The sequence below is a fragment of the Colletotrichum orchidophilum genome (genome assembly GCF_001831195.1).
Source record: "Colletotrichum orchidophilum strain IMI 309357 chromosome Unknown Scaffold_14.1, whole genome shotgun sequence".
NCBI lineage: Eukaryota > Fungi > Ascomycota > Sordariomycetes > Glomerellales > Glomerellaceae > Colletotrichum > Colletotrichum orchidophilum.
Window position 1 is genome coordinate 401,015 of NW_019172970.1, and position 16,478 is coordinate 417,492.

Genomic DNA, 16,478 nt, shown 5'->3' on the forward strand with positions numbered 1-16,478 from the left:
CGCCGTTCCGCGGTGGAGTGCAACAGGTCCGAAACTGGGCCTTATCGGTCAGCCGATAGGAATAAGCGAGCCCAGGCGCTGAACAACCGCTGTCAACCGCGTGGGGTGCGCGTTGCCTAGGTTTAGCCGGCCCGTTCTGTGGAGAACTGCTTTCCAACGACAGCTCGTCATCACCCACCCACGCGACTGTTTGCTAGCTTTCGTCTCAACACCTGCATCCGAGTTCCTGAGCTTCTGACCCGCTCGCCCGATCACCGAAAATCGACACAAACACTCCAAGCATGGCTTTGGTCAACGGCAATGTCCCGCGATGGGTGGCAGACCTGCAGTCTCCCCCGGCCGCTAAGTCCAAGGTCCCCGGCATCTCCGACCCCCAAGGCTACCCGTCGCAAACCTCGTCCGGCTCCAAGGTAAGCTCTTTGCGGCACTGCGCATACATCTGCTGTCGCTAAGTTGTCTCTTTAGAAGCAGAAGGACCAAAAGGCTGTTCAGCCGCGCAAGCAACAGACACCCGAGGAGATGGACACTTTGAAAGTGAAGAAGGCGTGGGAGGTGGCGCTCGCCCCGGTCAAGAACCTGCCAATGACGGCCATCATGATGTACATGTCTGGCAATTCCCTCCAGATCTTCAGCATCATGATGGTTTTCATGGCTTTCAAGAATCCTCTGATGGGTCTCACCGCGGTCAACCAGGCCTTTGAGAGGTTCGAGTCGGAAACGAACAAGGCCAAGATGCTGCAGGTCAAGCTGGCATACGTCGCTATGCAATTCGTGGCGCTGGCCCTGGCGGTTTGGAAGGTTAACTCCATGGGACTACTGCCGTACGTCCCCCTTCCAGATCTCGAGCAGAAAGACAATGCTAATATAGGAGTAGGACAACGAGATCAGATTGGTTGGCTTGGGAATCTAGGAGAGAGGCCTTGGAGTCCTCGGCCCTCGCTTTATAGACGACAATATGATATCAATTACCAGATTCCCGCTTTTCGTTATTCAGTCTCGTTTTTGCGTCACCGTAAACTGCCCTGCCAGACCACGTCACTCCAAGCCGGGCTTCATATGGCCAGATCTCTCCATTTTCTCCGCTCGTTTGCATCTCGCCTGTATTCCCCAGGGGCCTTTTTACTTCACCAATCGCATGATACGGCTGATCATTCATCTTTGCGCAGTACCAACGGCTGAGTGAGTCTGGCGTAGATGCATCAACACGCCTGCTGAAAGGATCCAGTCTAGCATTCTGGGCCTCCTTTCCCCTAGGCCAAGGACGATCCACAACTACCATGTTCGAAGGAATTTTGCTTTGATTGCTTCTCTTTTTGGATGCGCTCTGTTTGGACGAGTCGGTATCCTTTAAGCCGCCGGTTCCTGACCCAGAAGTGTCAGAACTGTGGACCTGATGGTTTGCTGGGCTAGGAGTCTCTTGGGCTCTCTGGGCCTGCGGGTCCATGGATGCTGGCCCTCCACTTGGCGTGGACTTGTCCTTAATCTAAATAGCGTTTAGCTTCGGGTTCGGGTGGAGATGATCGCGTTGGCTTACTTGTTGGTACATTGTTACGAAAAGGTGGCAGGCTATTCATTAATGCTGGTATGGACTGGAGTGGTTGATGATCTGCGGTCTTAGGCTACATGTATGCTTTTTATACCTTTTAGGAGAGCGTCACATTCTCACATACCTACGGACCTCAATGCTGAGCCGCTGGTCCGTTCAGCTCTCTGAGTCGACCAGAGACAGGAACAACTACGTCGGTCACCATCGGATGGTAGTCTGACCAGTAGAGTCTACATTCCTTTGTAAGCTTGTGAATTAATGGAAGCAGCCAGTCGGAACAGCTATCACTCCGTTTGGCCTGTCAGGCAACTCATCAATAGACTCTGGTCTGACGACAGCGCGTGTACTCGGTACTCCAGGCGATACTCTCGACGATACTCTCGACAGCAATTGCGTCAAAAGAGGGGTTTCCGAGACCCGGCCTACAAAGAACTTGGGGAGCGGTGGAACGAAGGGATGCTATAACCATGAACTCTGAGTTCGGAGTTTGCTGCTAAATCGATCCGAACCTGGGCCCGATAAGCTTGCTTCCACTACAGCCACGACATACCAGCCGTTAGCGACGCTGCATGCGGTCTCGCAATGCAGCTATTCCAACGTCCAAGAGCTGGCAGGCTGTTAGTGTCGGGGGAGTCAAGCGAGACAGTGAGAGGCTCTAAAGGCCGCTGAGACAGGGCTAGAACGGATCAGAGAGACGGGACAATTCCAAGGGATGACATACTGGGCGCCCGAGAGAGGCTATTCGTGTTCCCTTATCCTATTGGACGAGAGTAGGCAAGTCAAGGTGAGACAAAGCAAAGCAATGTTTATTCAAAGCCAAGACGAGTTTATTGTGCCGCTGTTTTGTCTTGACCGCGTTTGCCTGACCTGAAGTGGTTCGCAAAGAAAACAATCACCCGATCCAAGCTTGTCAGCCTTGGTCAACATCAGACGATATTCTGCAAGATGAAGCTTCAAGTAGTTTCTGGACATCTCATTTCTATTCTAGGCACGCCTCCGATGGCGATCAATCTCCGACATGGCTGGCTCCTCTAGCACCGAATCTCGGTGTATAATTATAGAAATCTATCCTGGGGGAAGACAATCAACCCTCTCCTGGACCTGAAACTGGAAGTGAGATGTTCTGATATCATTACCCAGCGCCCCAAAGTCAGCTTCTCTAAACAAAACTGTTTCTAGCCAACCAATCATGATGCTTCTTCCCTCATCCGTCTCTCATTCCTCCACCTGGGACCCTTCTTCGCTATCAAAAACAACATCGGGCTCAAGACCGCACACAACGCAGCCAAGAACGTAAACGACCACCCCCTCCCCATACCGCTAATCATGTATTCGATCACAGCCGTGCCGACGGCGCCTAGGGCGCACCGTACCAGGTTGTTCGCCGCCGTAGCCGTCGCAGGCGCGTCCGGAAACAGGTCCACAATCAGGGTATTCATGACGCTGAACGAGCCCGTGATGGTCAACCCGATGACGCCCTGCAGCACCAGCGGGGTAGCGACGCCGCCCACCTCAAAGTGCAGCACCCACCCGTACGCCGTCAGCGCGACGAGGCCGACAGCGACGGCAGGGTAGACGGGCTGCAGGCGGGCCTTTTCGATGGGGTACTTGCCGAGGTCGTCGCCGCGGCGGCGGTCGATGGTGAAGCCGATGTTCCGGGCGATGCGGCGGTAGTTCCAGTCCAGGACATACCCTTGCCCCAGGGTGGCGACGACGCAGCCCGCGCCGTAGGGCAGGTAGCAAAGGCCGAGCTCGAGGTCGTTGAAGCCGTAGATTTCGCGGAAGAGGGTGCCGAGGGTCGCGGCTACGCAGATGAAGGCTACGTAGAGGAGGCTGTTGTAGGCGAGGACGAGAGCCATTTCTTTTTCAAAGATGATTTTGACGGAGCGGATGGGGTTGGGAAAACGGAGTTTGCGGTGAGGAGCGTGTGCTGTTGTTGCGGATTCTGTTCGAGAGAGATCGCCGGCGTCTCGGAGTCTGCGGCTACGACGGCGGCGGCGGATGAGGTCGATCACGGGCCGGTTCCATGACTGAGCGGGAATGGAGCCGTTACCCACGACGTTACGGCAGGTCTCTGGGACAAAGAAGGCATATGGGACGAGCCACAGGCTAATAAGCACGACGCAGAACCAAAAGATGGAGGACCAGCCAAAGAACTGTGTCAGGACGCCCCCCAAGACGGGGCCGATAGTGGGACCGACGGTGATGCCGGCGCCGACGATGCCCATGTACTTCCCCCGCTCAGAGCTCACAGAGATGTCGGCGACCATGGCGAACCCCAGCGCGATGGCGCCGCTGCTCCCGCCGCTCTGCAGCATGCGCAGAACGAGGAGGGCAGCGTAGTTGCGCTGCAGCGCCAGCCCCACGCAGGCGACGAGGTAGATGCTGAAGGCGACGAGGAAGGCCGGGCGGCGGCCGGCCATGTCGCCAAAGTCGCCAAAGACGGTCGGGGAGATGGCCTGGAGGATCATATAGGAGGTGACGGTAAGGTTGACGAGGGCGACGGAGACGTGGAGGTCGTCTGCGATGGGGGCCAGGACCGGGTAGTAGATGTTTGCGGACATTGGCGGGACGAAGCAGGCGACGGAGGCCATGAAGGCAACCCATCGCTTCGTGGAGGGCGAGAAGACGCTGAAGGCTGGGCCGCTGGGCTGACGGGTGAGGCTCTCGGGGTCCTGTTGGTCTATGGCCCGATCAGGTTCGTCGGTCAAGGAGATTTCATTTTGGCCTTTCTCATTGGCGAGTTCAGTGTCGATTGGTGACGAGGCCGGGATGGTTGACGGGCTTAGAGAAGTTTCTGGTGAGACTGTTCTCATGTGATTCTTTTCAGGGCCTATTTGGCTTATTTGGCCTACTTGGTGCAATTCATCTTGTCCCATACTTGTCAAGACAGCATCGCCGTATCAAGCAAAGATACGGAGGGACGATAAGACGAGGAGAACAGGGGTTTGAGGCTTTGCCGCTCTTCAGACACTTGTTTGACAACGTCCTAGGATGTTTCCTCGAGGGATAACGAAAAACTTTGTGGAACAAACACCAGAGCAGATGAAAGGAGCAGCAAAACACCAAAGATCAAGCGGCATTGCTTGACTTCACGCATTTTTCAGGTTGTCCATATCCATAAGCGGGACCACCTTGCCGGCAGCCGCGCACCATACGGTACACAATGATGTTATTTCCGCTCTAGGTCGGCCTCCACAACTCGGTCTCTGGCCGACCGTGATTTGCAGCCTTCATGATTCGTCCGGGCCGGCCCATGCCTCCACAAAACCCGCCCGTTTTGGGCAGCTGGAGTCGTTCAGCATCGACTGACACGGCGTTTTGGACATCTTCATCGGTGCGGTATCGGCTGGTATGTGTTGTCGGAAGCAAAAAGGTTGGCCGGTGTCCTTGACACTGATACTAGATGGCCTACGCAAGATTGCACCATGGAGCTGGGGATGGTGGGCATGTCTGGAAGTTAGGACTGCTTGACTCCAAAACGACTGAAATTGGCTCCGAGATCGGTTAGATCATCTTTGTACGTGAGATCATTTGCCAAAGTCTTGTTGTAGACTGGCTGAATGTTGTGCTATCTCAACGGGAGCGTAAGGTACAACTCATTGATTGAGTTCTCAATTGGCGTCGATTGCAAGCTTCGATCGCGCCGTTGTGGGGAAAATTGGCTCGTGCGGCTTGCCGACGCCGCTGCCGACCTGCCGATGCAGCCCCGAACGGTTGATGCTCGCTTAATTAAAGCAAGACTGGGTTCATCAGCCACATCAGGTTCCTGAACACTTTCAGGGGGGGAAATGTGGCGGGTGGGATGGAGGAACCGAAGCCACGTCATTGGAGAACAGCTTTCCAGATCCCCAGCTGCAGCGTTGAAATGGCCACACGGTTGGACACCGTGCTTCCTCGGTGTTGCTTGCGGATGCCACCTATGATGCTGTTCAGCTCCAGCTGATAGCCTTATCTTTTCAATTTTGCCCTCTCATCTATGCAGCAAAGTCCAATTCGCGCCCGAAAATGGACATCACACCAGTATTCAACGAATTCTTGCGGAAGCGCAATGCGCCCATCGTCACCGAGAAGAAGCTCAGCCTCGAAGCGATCGACGGCTTCCTGAAGGAGGCCTACAGAATAGTCAGTTTTTGAACAAACCTCAAGCCACACGACATCGTTGTGACTGAGAATTACGTCGTTCTAACTCACTTTTGCCCCCAGAACTCCCACATCACGAACCTACACAACGAGCTCAAGGATGTCCGACAAGCATACCTGTCGACAGCGCAGCCGCGCAAGACGCATATCCACGCGGCCGCCGCCCAGCAGCCGCGACACCTGACCGACCGCGACCGCGAAGAAGTCGACGCCAACGCGAAGCAGATGCTCCGCGAGCTGAACGCCAGCATCACGGCCCTAAAGGAAGCGGAGCTCCTCCGCCGCGAGACCGAGACGGCCGTCATCCGCAAAAAGTACGCTCGCGGGTTGGGCGCGCTCGGTGCGTGGGCTGCCGCGAGTGACGGCAACAGCGACAAGGGGAAAACGGCTGAGCATGCCGCGGCCGAGGCCCGCGCGAAGACCATTGAGCAGCACCGCGATGAGGTGATCCAGTGGTTGAGGCTGGGGTTGCAGCGGTGCGGGAGGACGCAGCAGGATATGATGGAGGTGCGGCTCACGAGGGAGATGGAGAAGAACCGGAGCGTGCTGGCCAAGGCGGGCGGGGGCGGCGCGATGCCTGAGCTGGGGGGGTTCTACGAGTCGATGGGCAAGAAAGCCGCAGCCAAGGCCGGTGGTGGGTTGCCGCCTGCGGATGAGGGCGTGTCGTCGTCATACGATCCCCGGGAGAGTCTCACCGAGGAGCAAATTCAAATGTTTGAGAAGGGAAACCAGGATATGCTTCAGCACTACAACAGTACGCTGGACAAGGTCAGGTATGTTTGGAACCTCGACATTTTTCACTACAACTCGCCCACGGCTTTCCTTTTAGTATGCATAAACTGATCAAACTGGTGGCGATGCATAGGACGGCGGAGAAGTCGCTGCTCGAGATCGCGGAGCTGCAGACGCTGCTGGTGAGCAACCTGGCGACGCAGTCGGCACACATTGAGCAGCTTGTGGCGGATTCGGATAACATCACGGCGGACGTCGGGGGCGGTAACAAGCAGCTGAAGAAGGCGACGCAACGACCAAGCGCTGCGAGATATACCTTTTTTGCCTCGGCGGGGTTGTGCACGTTTTTGATTCTTTGGGATTTAATTATATAGTTGTGAGGCTGGCTAGGTAAAGACAGGCCTTTGCAGGTACCCATGATTACCATCTAGGCTCTACTCAATGTCACGTATAGTGAGCTAAAGCTCTTCTTCAGTGTTTGGTTTCTTGAATTTGTCTACTCCTGATGGATCGTTGTAGCACGCCAACGGTCTACTGACTTCAATCACAGGCTGATTGTTCTTGTGGTGGGAGGTTGGGCTGACAGACATGTGAAAGTTTCTATGTACCTGCGTCACATGCTGGGATACTTGAGCCTGGACCAGGTGCAGGTGACCCCGAGTCCCAAGCCACGTACGGGTAGATTCAGTGATCCCAGAGGAGAGGAGGGAGCCGATGTCTTATTCCACGGGCGCTAGGAATATTTCTTAACCACCTTATCTTAGAAAAATGCTGTTGCGGTGTGCATTCGTGCCTTTGCATCGGACATCGTACCGGGACGATGGCGGCGTGTACGGAGCTAGGATTCCGGAGGAGCTTCGGCAGGTGTCAAGGCAAGCTGGGTGACAGGCGAGCTTCTGATTGGCGCTGTTAACGACATCTGACATGCGAAACGGTTCTCGGTACCCGCGGCGTTTTGGAGGTAGAGAGCGTTGCAATACCGAGGAGTGGTCCCATTTTTGCGGTTATAGTTATATCTGTGAGACTGGAAGACGCCAAGCTCAGTCAATAATTAGTCAATTGAATTAAAATCAGGATCGGTCAGTCTATTGGGACGGATGCGCGTCTGTCAAGCTGTACGGCAGGCCAGATAGATGAGACGATCTCAGCCATGCTGCGGTGCCGCCTGCAGTCTATTCCACTTGTGCACTGCATCCGATATTTGTAGTTCATACGGTAAAAGGATGGATAAAACCGGGATCAAGTCCCAACTTGTGCACAACAAGACCAAGCAAAAGTCGAGTCGTGAGCGCGGTCTGGTAGCAGGTGGATAGGTTGGAGACTGGAGAGAGAGTCATGGGGTTGAGCCCGAGACCTCGGCCCGCCCGCAACGGGTGACCTCACAAGCGCAATTGGAAAGGTTGGGGAAGCAGCGGGGAGCCGACAGCTAGAGGATAAAGAGAAGGCGCGTTCCTTCTTTCCCCCCGCCGGTGCGCAGCGTATGGAAGGTCCCAACCTGTCCAAACCTGTCCAAACTGGCATCAAGAGATTCCCGACCATCGCCCGACACTTTTCCGGTTCTTGCTCTCGGTATCTTTTTTACTCTTTCCATCCCGGGTACTTGCCAAACAATCTATTCTTGCAGATAACTCCGCCTATCCGCACCCGATTCGAGCAAGACGTTACGAAATACCTACCTCGACCTGCCCGCACTCGGTGGATCCCATTTGATACAACCTGCCCCTAAAACCAGCCTTGGAAGTGTCATAGTGGTACCTTTGCTCCGTCACCTGGTTCCATTCAAACTCCATCTCTCTTCCCCGAACCAAAAAAACGCCCTCCGATTGTCCGAGCCAAGACCTTACCACCTTCATCAAGAGAACCCCCGTATCGAGGCCGTTGCCCTGGCGTACCCTGCGCCCTGCATCTGTAGTGCCTGTCTTCTGCAGCCCGCCCGTCCGCTGTAACCATTTCTACTGTACGTCTCCCTAACTCCCGGAGCGCCGCGCGGGGACGAGACCCTTAGGTCGGCGAGACCCAAGCGTTATTAACACGTCTTTCTGGGATAGCCCCCTTCCCTCCTCTCCAGGTAAGCAGTGCAGTCCGGCGGTCCCTCCCTCCCTTTCGCAGCATGTCATCTTGCCCTGTTCCTCGACCTCCTCGACGGACGTTCCTAGCTGGAAGTCCCCCGTCAATGGAGGCGCATGTCCGCTACCCCGTCCAACCTGGAGGCGTCGGGTGACCCCCCAGGGCCCGGGCAGAAGGCACCCAGACACACCGACCACGCCGGTGACCCAGCTCCCAGACGCTGGACACACGGTTGGCGCCTGTAATCGCAAAGCTTCCCATTCGCCCGTCTAAATCGTACCACTATTTGATGCCATAATAATAACCACCCCCAGACAGACCCTTTCCCCCCGCCTCTGACTCGTCCCTCCTTCTCACGAAAGCTCCGACGCTGAAAATGCCCGGCGATTCCTCCTCTTCTTCATCAGCTTCGCCTTCTTCCCCTTCTTCCTCTCCTCCCCAGAACAACTCTACCCTCTCGAGAATACGCAACATCGCATCACACATCATGGCGCCCGTTTCCACGACAAATTTCCCCGCCAGCACGGTGCCACAAGCTCCCGAGGACCCCCTCTTCGGCTTGATGGCCGCCTACAGAGCAGACGAGAGCAAGGACAAGGTCGACTTGGTGGGATGAACCCTTGATCCATCAAGACGCAGCTTTCTTGATGTTGTCCTCGACTCTTTTGCTAACCCGACCAGGGAATTGGAGCTTATCGCGATGACAATGCGAAGCCTTGGGTTCTCCCTGTCGTCAAGAAGGTGCGTCACAATTCTTCCCTTTTTCTTCTTGTGTGAATACCCTCTGGAGAAAGACCCTGCTCGCGGCCCCTCTGGCTCCAGCAAGGCAAAGCCCGGCTGCGTCACCCAGCAGCACCAGCAGCTGATGTGCATCATTCTATTTTTGATGAGCTTCCCCCTCGCTGCATCCCACCTCCTCCACTTTTGGCCTGCCCCTTACCCACCCCCGCTAACCCCGCCATGATGCAACTTCACAGGCCGACGAGATCCTCCGCAACGATCCCGAACTGAACCACGAATATGCCCCCATCGCCGGTATCCCCCAATTCACCGGCAAGGCCAATGAGCTGATGCTCGGCGCCGACTCTCCCGCCATCCGCGAAAAGCGCACCTCCTCCGTCCAGACAATCTCTGGCACCGGCGCCGTCCACCTCGGCGCCCTCTTCCTTGCAAAGTTCTACAAGGGCAACCGCACAGTCTACATCTCCAACCCGACATGGGCCAACCACAACCAGATCTTTGGCAATGTCGGCCTCCCCATCGCCCAGTACCCCTACTTCTCCAATGAGACAAAGGGCCTCGATTTTGACGGCCTCAAGTCCACCCTGTCCTCCGCCCCCGAACGCTCCATCATCCTCCTCCACGCATGCGCTCACAACCCCACCGGCGTCGACCCGACTCAGGACCAGTGGAAGGAGATCGCCGCCCTGATGCGCCAGAAGAACCACTTCCCCTTCTTTGACTGCGCCTACCAGGGCTTCGCCTCCGGTAATCTCGCCCAGGACGCCTGGGCCGTGCGTTACTTCATCGAGCAGGGCTTCGAGCTCCTCATCGCCCAGAGTTTCGCAAAGAACTTTGGCCTCTATGGCGAGCGTGCCGGCTGCTTCCACTTCGTCACCGCCCCGGCCTCCGACGCCGCCGAGACTACGAAACGCATCGCCTCCCAGCTCGCCATCCTCCAGCGCTCCGAGATCTCCAACCCCCCGCTGTACGGCGCCCGCGTCGCGGCCACCGTGCTCAATGACCCCGCGCTCTTTGCCGAGTGGGAGGACAATCTACGCACCATGTCTGGCCGTATCATCGAGATGCGCAATGTCCTGCGCGCCAAGCTCGAGGAACTTGGTACGCCCGGCACCTGGAACCACATCACCGACCAGATCGGCATGTTCAGTTTCACAGGCCTGTCCGAGACGCAGGTACTGAAGCTGCGCAAGGATGCTCACATTTACATGACCAAGAACGGCCGCATCAGTATGGCTGGTCTCAACACGAGGAATGTCGATTATTTTGCCAAGGCGGTCAACAAGGTTGTTCGCGAGACGAAATGAGCTTTCTTATGACGTTTTTGCACGAATGTAAATGGGTAAACACGGGGCATCAGATTTCCTTCTTCTTGGGGACCGGACATGTCCCCCGCAACGGCATGGCGAGACAGATGGCAGGAAGTGGAAGAGGGACAGAAAAAACCCTAGATTTCCTAGCTTGGAGTAATGACCATCACCTCTTGTTCTTGACGCACCCTACTACCAGCTGAACTAAGTGTGACCTATAGTTCGTTGATTTCTACGTCACCTACCGCTTGAGATTATGTTGTAATGGTTGAAACCCAGGCAGTTTTCGGGGCATATGTGTGTTGACTGAGTACCGTTCAGTGGAAAAGGAGATTGTTCTTTTGGAGTGCTGATTCAATCAGCATGGTGCCTTTGCCTTCCCTTACCAGAAGGGTCCAGCCTGAGCCTGGAGAAAGTATAAAACGAGGTGACATTTGCGTCAAGAGATGTTGAACTTTCGTCTAATGATCTCTTTTTTCCTCTCTCTCTTTCTCCCTTTCTCACTGCGTGTGTGTCCGTGTGTCTTTATATGTCTGCAACAGCGAGCTTTCGCGTTTTGATCATGGCCTCAATGCGATGAGGGGATGAGGAACGGAAATGGGCCCAGCAGTAGTGTGCCGGTATTCCTGTCCAAATATCGTTTTCGCGAGGCTCGCGCGGTGGGCTTTGATAATATTCGTTGTCGTCTTCATCGTCGTCTTCTGCTTCTGGGAATATTGATTGCTTCGTTGCGGAAAGCGGACAAGTTTTCTGCTGCTCTCGGAGGTTGTTCTACCCTTTCTTCAATCACCTACGCCGCACCTCTCTATTCGGTATGCCAAGCTCACTGGCCCTCTTTCCCGGCGGCGATGACGGCCATGCTTCGTCCTCTGATTCTCATCGGATATCGAAATCGGTCGAACCGGGCCCGAATCGGGAGCCACTCGGGTGGAGTGAAGAGTATGTATGGTTGGACCGCCCTCTCAAAGGGGCCAGTCAACAAGACGGAAAATAAAAATAAAATGATATGAAAAAGTAAAAGTAGGCAATATTCTTCCAAACGTTAGTAGGTCGAAAGAGTAGTACACACCTGGGACAAGACTTTCAGGGACGACGTCCCGATTATCTAGTCCCAATCCCTCGTGGCAATCGGCCCTTCTCTCGGGACTTTACGGCTAACAGGCACCCCACCCCCTTCTCTTCCCCGGTCTTCCGCGATGCCGGTAGAGGGAGGGTGTGGTCGAAGCTTCTAGTGTACCGCCGGAGGGCCCCCCCCCCCTGCCCTGCTGTCATGAACCTATTGTGGGAGGGTTCGTGCGTCTTGGTGGGGGGTGCGGTGTATTTCGAGGACTCTTGTTTCTCCCGTGTGGTCTGGACTATGGAGGCGGACGAGTGGTTATCAGTCCTTTTCCCTATACTTGGTTCGCGAAGGTAGCGTGTTCAGTGGCAGAGAGACGAGCTATCCAAACGAGCCCGCTGTCATCCAGTCGCGTCTTCTCTGGTCGGGCGTACTGTTGTAGGCTCTTGACGGATTCAGGATGCTCGGTGGCATCCTGCTCTGCTGCAATGAGATGCCGTTTGCGGTTCCCCGCAAAGCCTTCCCCGTCCGCATCAACGATATGAAGACTAACTTCGAGATGGGGAAGTAGCGGGGAAGAGGTGCCACGACGTATCCCTGGGCATCAAGAGGCGCATCCCTCAGTAAAGGCTTCGAAAGTTCCTGGCCAGGTCGACCATGGCCATCATAGACTTGTGTTCCAATGGCTTCGACCGGGATGACTCCGATGCACCGCTAATACACGGGCACCGTCCCCCAATCTGACGAGACCAGCAGGCACTTGGTCAAACTGGGAAGTCCTTAAATGGGCCTGGGGGTTACGTCTCTTGCAGGATGTCGGACAAATCGCTGGGATGAACATGAACAATGCTAGACATAGTTCGACGCGATGGATTTCTCAGTGAGGAGAGAGAGCAACATCTCTCTAATGCACCTATCTTGCTGTCCAAGGCGGTGGGGGATTGTTGCCAATCACATTCACTTCTGAATTACTCTTAGATAACGAATCCAATATCTTGCCCGCCTTACCCTTTCCCGGTCGCTAGGTGATGTCAGTGTGGTCCATCTCCAAGAACGCACCGTGATACGACAGGATTTTGGCGTTTCTTTTGACTGAATAGGTTCCATCCATCCACATCCTCCACAGCTCGCCTCGAATAAATGAGCTGTGCCGCGTTAATGCGCTGAATAGCCTCTCGGCGTCGGTCTGCATAAGCATCTCCAGTGCGTGCGCTTGTGGGAGGTAACCCAGTTGAATGAACAGTTGAGGATATTGATTAGGGACTCTGGGCTAGAAACCGTGGAAGAAGGCAATTTAACAGCCTCACTCTCTTAAGGCAAAGAACTCCAGTAGTGTTCTTGATCATAGGTATCCGTAGGCTCACCATCGTTCATAAAAGTCAGAGTCTAAGAAATTGAAGTGCCTCATTTCTCCACTCCTCGGAGTTCCGTAATCTGACCTCGGCATAAGACACGAATCTCGCACTTGGCCATCCCGAACGACCGAATACGGTCAAGGCTCGTCCCCATTCCCTCTGATAAAGGCATCGCCAAGCCAAGCACCTCGAGAAAACAAACCTGATGTTGATCCCGTTCGTTCCCCCATGAGCAACGCGATGGAAGAATCGACCAATGAACTGTCTGCTTGGCCCCTTGTCTTTCCCCAAACCATCAGCCGTCCTAGCGGAGATGCGGAGTTGACGCTCGTAGTGTACACTACGAAAACTTCCACAATCCTCTCCAAAAAGCCCCTCCCCTTGCCCATAAAATAAGCAGCGAACCATGTGAGCAGAGCCCATGGGGAAAGCAAAGACCATGCGGGGGGGGGGGGGGGGGGGCGCCCCCCCCCCCCCCCCCCAGACAGGAAACGGAGCCAGTGAGGCGGTGCGTGAGTGCTAGCGGGGGATACATGAGTGTTGGGAGGGGGGGGGGGGGGGGTAGCTTCCCCGCATATCACAGAGTGTTGCTCCATTCACACGAGACGAACGTGTTGCCTCACTGGATGGATAAATGCAAACAACATTTGATCCATTTCAACCCCAACCCCGACCCCCTTGGCCAATTCTTGGCGAAAAGCAAGCCTCCCCAACCGCCGCCGCCCCGGCTCTTAGAGAGAATGTCCCCGATGCCACACTTAACTCATTCGGACCTTCTGCAACCTGGGATCCTCGCTGACGCGCTTCCCTCTCCCGCTGTCCCGCCTTAGCCCTCTAGTTCACTGTCTGCCGCAGTTTGCCCACGTGCTGATAGGCCGACTGTATTCAAACATGGGGGCTTGTTCACGGCATTGTCTATGTATATAAAATACCTGGGTGGACCTCATCGGCAATTGGAGACGAGAGAGCGTCTCGGAGTGCCCTTGCACACCCTTGAACAACCTTGGACGCCCGAGGACAAGAAATCGGTACAATATACCTCCGTCTACTGGATAAAAGCAACCAGTTCCCTTCCTACGCTCATACACTGTCATCGTCTAAACCTTTCGACGAGTCGCTGAGACTGTCCTGGACCTGACCCTGTCCCCATCTGCGTGAGCGAACCGCAGAACATCCATCACAATGGTGCAGATCAAGCGTGCCCAGGAGACCGGGGCGGCGGACCCCATCCTGACCCGCATCTCGGAGGAAGACAAGGTGCCGTGGTACTCGAAGCCGAACCTGCGATACCTATACTTCATGCTCTTCCCGACGTGCATGGGCATCGAGCTGACGTCCGGTTTCGACTCGCAAATGATCAATGCGCTCCAGATCGTGCCATCCTGGAAAGACTGTAAGTCGGCCAAGAAATGACCCCTTTTGAGGAATCTGGGAGCAATGTTTGAACCTGACCTTGCTTTGCAGACTTTGGAGATCCGGAGGGTAGCTTGAAGGGCATCATCGCCGCTGCTTATTCCCTTGGTGCCATTTTGTCTCTCCCCTTCATCCCCATCGTCAACGACAAGTTTGGGCGAAGATGGTCCATCTTTGGCGGCAGCTTGGTCATGGTTGTGGGGGCTATTATCCAGGGGTTCTCTCAGCATGGTACGTACAGCCATATTTCCGCCTTGGTTTTTGATGGGGACTAACTTGGAGCAGTGGCCATGTACATCGTCGCCCGCATGATCCTCGGCTTCGGAATCCCGACTTGTATCGTCTCCGGGTCATCTCTGATCGGTGAACTGAGTTATCCCAAGGAACGTCCTGTTCTGACCTCTCTGTAAGTAGTCAGCACCTGAAACCAACTCTCAGAAGGGTGGAAAACCAAGGGCTGATAGATTTCAAGTTTTAACGTGGCCTACTTCGTTGGTCAGATCGTGGCCGCCGGTATCTGCTTCGGCACGAACAACATCGCAAGCAACTGGGCATGGAGAATTCCCTCTCTCCTCCAGATTTGCCCTTCTCTTCTGCAAATCTCTTTTGTCTTGTAAGAAGTGCCCAAGAGAGGCCCGCAATCACATAGTCTTTCATGATCTGACATGGAACGCCTACAGCTTCCTGCCCGAGAGTCCGCGATGGCTCATCACCAGAGACCGCAGCGAAGAAGCGCACGAAATCCTCATCAAGTACCACGCCGAGGGTGATCGCGAGTCCGAGTTTGTAAAGGCCGAGATGGCACAGATGAAGACCGTCATCACCCTCGAGATGGAAGCCTCCAAGCAGTCGTGGATGGACCTCCTCAATACGTCCGGAATGCGCCGCCGCGCCCTCATCTCTGCCATGCTTGGTCTCTTCACCCAGTGGTCCGGTAACACACTCATCTCGTGAGTCCCTCGGTTTTCCACATCAAGTATCCCGAGAAAGTCGACTAACGCGGGAATTGTAGATACTACCTGGGTGACTTGCTCCAGATGATCGGCTTGACCGACTCCACCGTGAAGCAGAAGATCAACCTCGGCATTGCCGGCTGGTCCCTCGTCTGCGGCTTCACCGTGGCCATGCTCGTGCGAACCTTCCGCCGCCGGGTCATGTACCTGGCTTGCACGATTTCACTGGTATGTCTCTCTAACCCAATCATCACCACGCGTACTAACAATCTTGTCAGCTCCTCTGCTACATCAGCTGGACTATCTCCATGGAACGCGCCGTTCACGCCCTCGATAACAAGTACGAGAATCAGCCCGCCTCCGTGGCGACAATCTTCTTCATCTTCATGTACTCGCCCTGTTACAACATCGGCTACAACGCCCTCACGTACACCTACCTCGTCGAGCTATGGCCCTACGCCCTGCGATCGCGCGGCATCTCGCTCTTCCAGCTCTTTGGCAGGCTGGCCGGCTTCTTCACGACCTTTGTCAACCCCATCGGTATCAAGGACGCGTCGTGGAGGTACCTCATCAGCTACTGCGTCTGGCTCGCCTTCGAGGTCGTGTTTGTGTACTTTATGTTCCCCGAGACTGCGGGGCGTACGCTTGAGGAGTTGGCTTTCTGTAAGTTTTTTGATGGACCTTTGCTGTTCTTGATGGAATTTGCTGACAAGTGTGCTTTACAAGTGTTTGAGGACAAGGCTCTTGCCGATCAGGCTGTCGGTGCTGTCGAGAAGGTTATACATCACGATGACATGGATACTTTTGGCGAGGTAAAGAGCGGAGGCGGCAGCACTGAAGTTGTTGAGAATACCGGTGCCAAATCGAAGGTCTGAGTGACGATGTCCTCAACCTGGTCCAGTGCAGCGACATTAAGAGAGTTGGAGCAGTATCGACGTCTTCAGTTACGTAGATCTTGAGTATGTCGCGATAGAAGCCGATATCGTTTACCTCAAAACCCTAATGCTATCCTGTCTAATGCTCAACGATTGAGCCACTGGTACAATCCTCACTAGAGCCTCGTCAGTCTACACAGCTTTGACATGTCGCCCCCGATCAGGTATCCTCCGCAGCCTGCGTCAGCAGCTGACCGGGGTTATTGGGAATGTAGATATGACTGGC

General features: G+C 55.0%; 7 protein-coding genes across 7 annotated transcripts; 5 read left to right on the forward strand and 2 right to left on the reverse strand.

Moving 5' to 3' along the window:
* Window positions 1–281: 281 nt before the first annotated feature.
* CORC01_02539 (uncharacterized protein) lies at window positions 282–947 on the forward strand (the record flags this gene model as incomplete). The annotated part of the gene is made up of 3 exons (XM_022614189.1): window positions 282–410; window positions 466–821; window positions 875–947. 3 exons carry the CDS (start codon window positions 282–284, stop codon window positions 945–947), a joined length of 558 nt encoding a protein of 185 aa, XP_022479401.1.
* A 14-nt stretch (window positions 948–961) lies between these two features.
* CORC01_02540 (uncharacterized protein) lies at window positions 962–1,444 on the reverse strand (the record flags this gene model as incomplete). Its single annotated transcript, XM_022614190.1, has 1 exon — window positions 962–1,444. The coding sequence occupies one exon, from the start codon at window positions 1,442–1,444 to the stop codon at window positions 962–964; it is 483 nt and encodes a 160-aa protein (XP_022479402.1).
* A 1,289-nt stretch (window positions 1,445–2,733) lies between these two features.
* CORC01_02541 (major facilitator superfamily transporter) lies at window positions 2,734–4,362 on the reverse strand (the record flags this gene model as incomplete). Its single annotated transcript, XM_022614191.1, has 1 exon — window positions 2,734–4,362. The coding sequence occupies one exon, from the start codon at window positions 4,360–4,362 to the stop codon at window positions 2,734–2,736; it is 1,629 nt and encodes a 542-aa protein (XP_022479403.1).
* A 1,192-nt stretch (window positions 4,363–5,554) lies between these two features.
* On the forward strand, window positions 5,555–6,795 carry CORC01_02542 (SNARE-complex protein Syntaxin-18; the record flags this gene model as incomplete). The annotated part of the gene is made up of 3 exons (XM_022614192.1): window positions 5,555–5,671; window positions 5,753–6,462; window positions 6,555–6,795. The coding sequence occupies 3 exons, from the start codon at window positions 5,555–5,557 to the stop codon at window positions 6,793–6,795; spliced, it is 1,068 nt and encodes a 355-aa protein (XP_022479404.1).
* Window positions 6,796–8,864: 2,069 nt separating this feature from the next.
* On the forward strand, window positions 8,865–10,536 carry CORC01_02543 (aminotransferase class I and II; the record flags this gene model as incomplete). The annotated part of the gene is made up of 3 exons (XM_022614193.1): window positions 8,865–9,095; window positions 9,170–9,229; window positions 9,466–10,536. The coding sequence occupies 3 exons, from the start codon at window positions 8,865–8,867 to the stop codon at window positions 10,534–10,536; spliced, it is 1,362 nt and encodes a 453-aa protein (XP_022479405.1).
* Window positions 10,537–13,334: 2,798 nt separating this feature from the next.
* On the forward strand, window positions 13,335–13,781 carry CORC01_02544 (uncharacterized protein; the record flags this gene model as incomplete). The annotated part of the gene is made up of 2 exons (XM_022614194.1): window positions 13,335–13,439; window positions 13,554–13,781. Coding segments are annotated over 2 exons (333 nt in total), but the record flags the coding sequence as incomplete, so codon positions are not given.
* Window positions 13,782–14,133: 352 nt separating this feature from the next.
* Window positions 14,134–16,192, forward strand: CORC01_02545 (uncharacterized protein; the record flags this gene model as incomplete). The annotated part of the gene is made up of 8 exons (XM_022614195.1): window positions 14,134–14,344; window positions 14,416–14,595; window positions 14,650–14,770; window positions 14,837–14,977; window positions 15,045–15,314; window positions 15,377–15,545; window positions 15,596–15,980; window positions 16,044–16,192. 8 exons carry the CDS (start codon window positions 14,134–14,136, stop codon window positions 16,190–16,192), a joined length of 1,626 nt encoding a protein of 541 aa, XP_022479407.1.
* Between the last annotated feature and the right edge of the window lie 286 nt (window positions 16,193–16,478).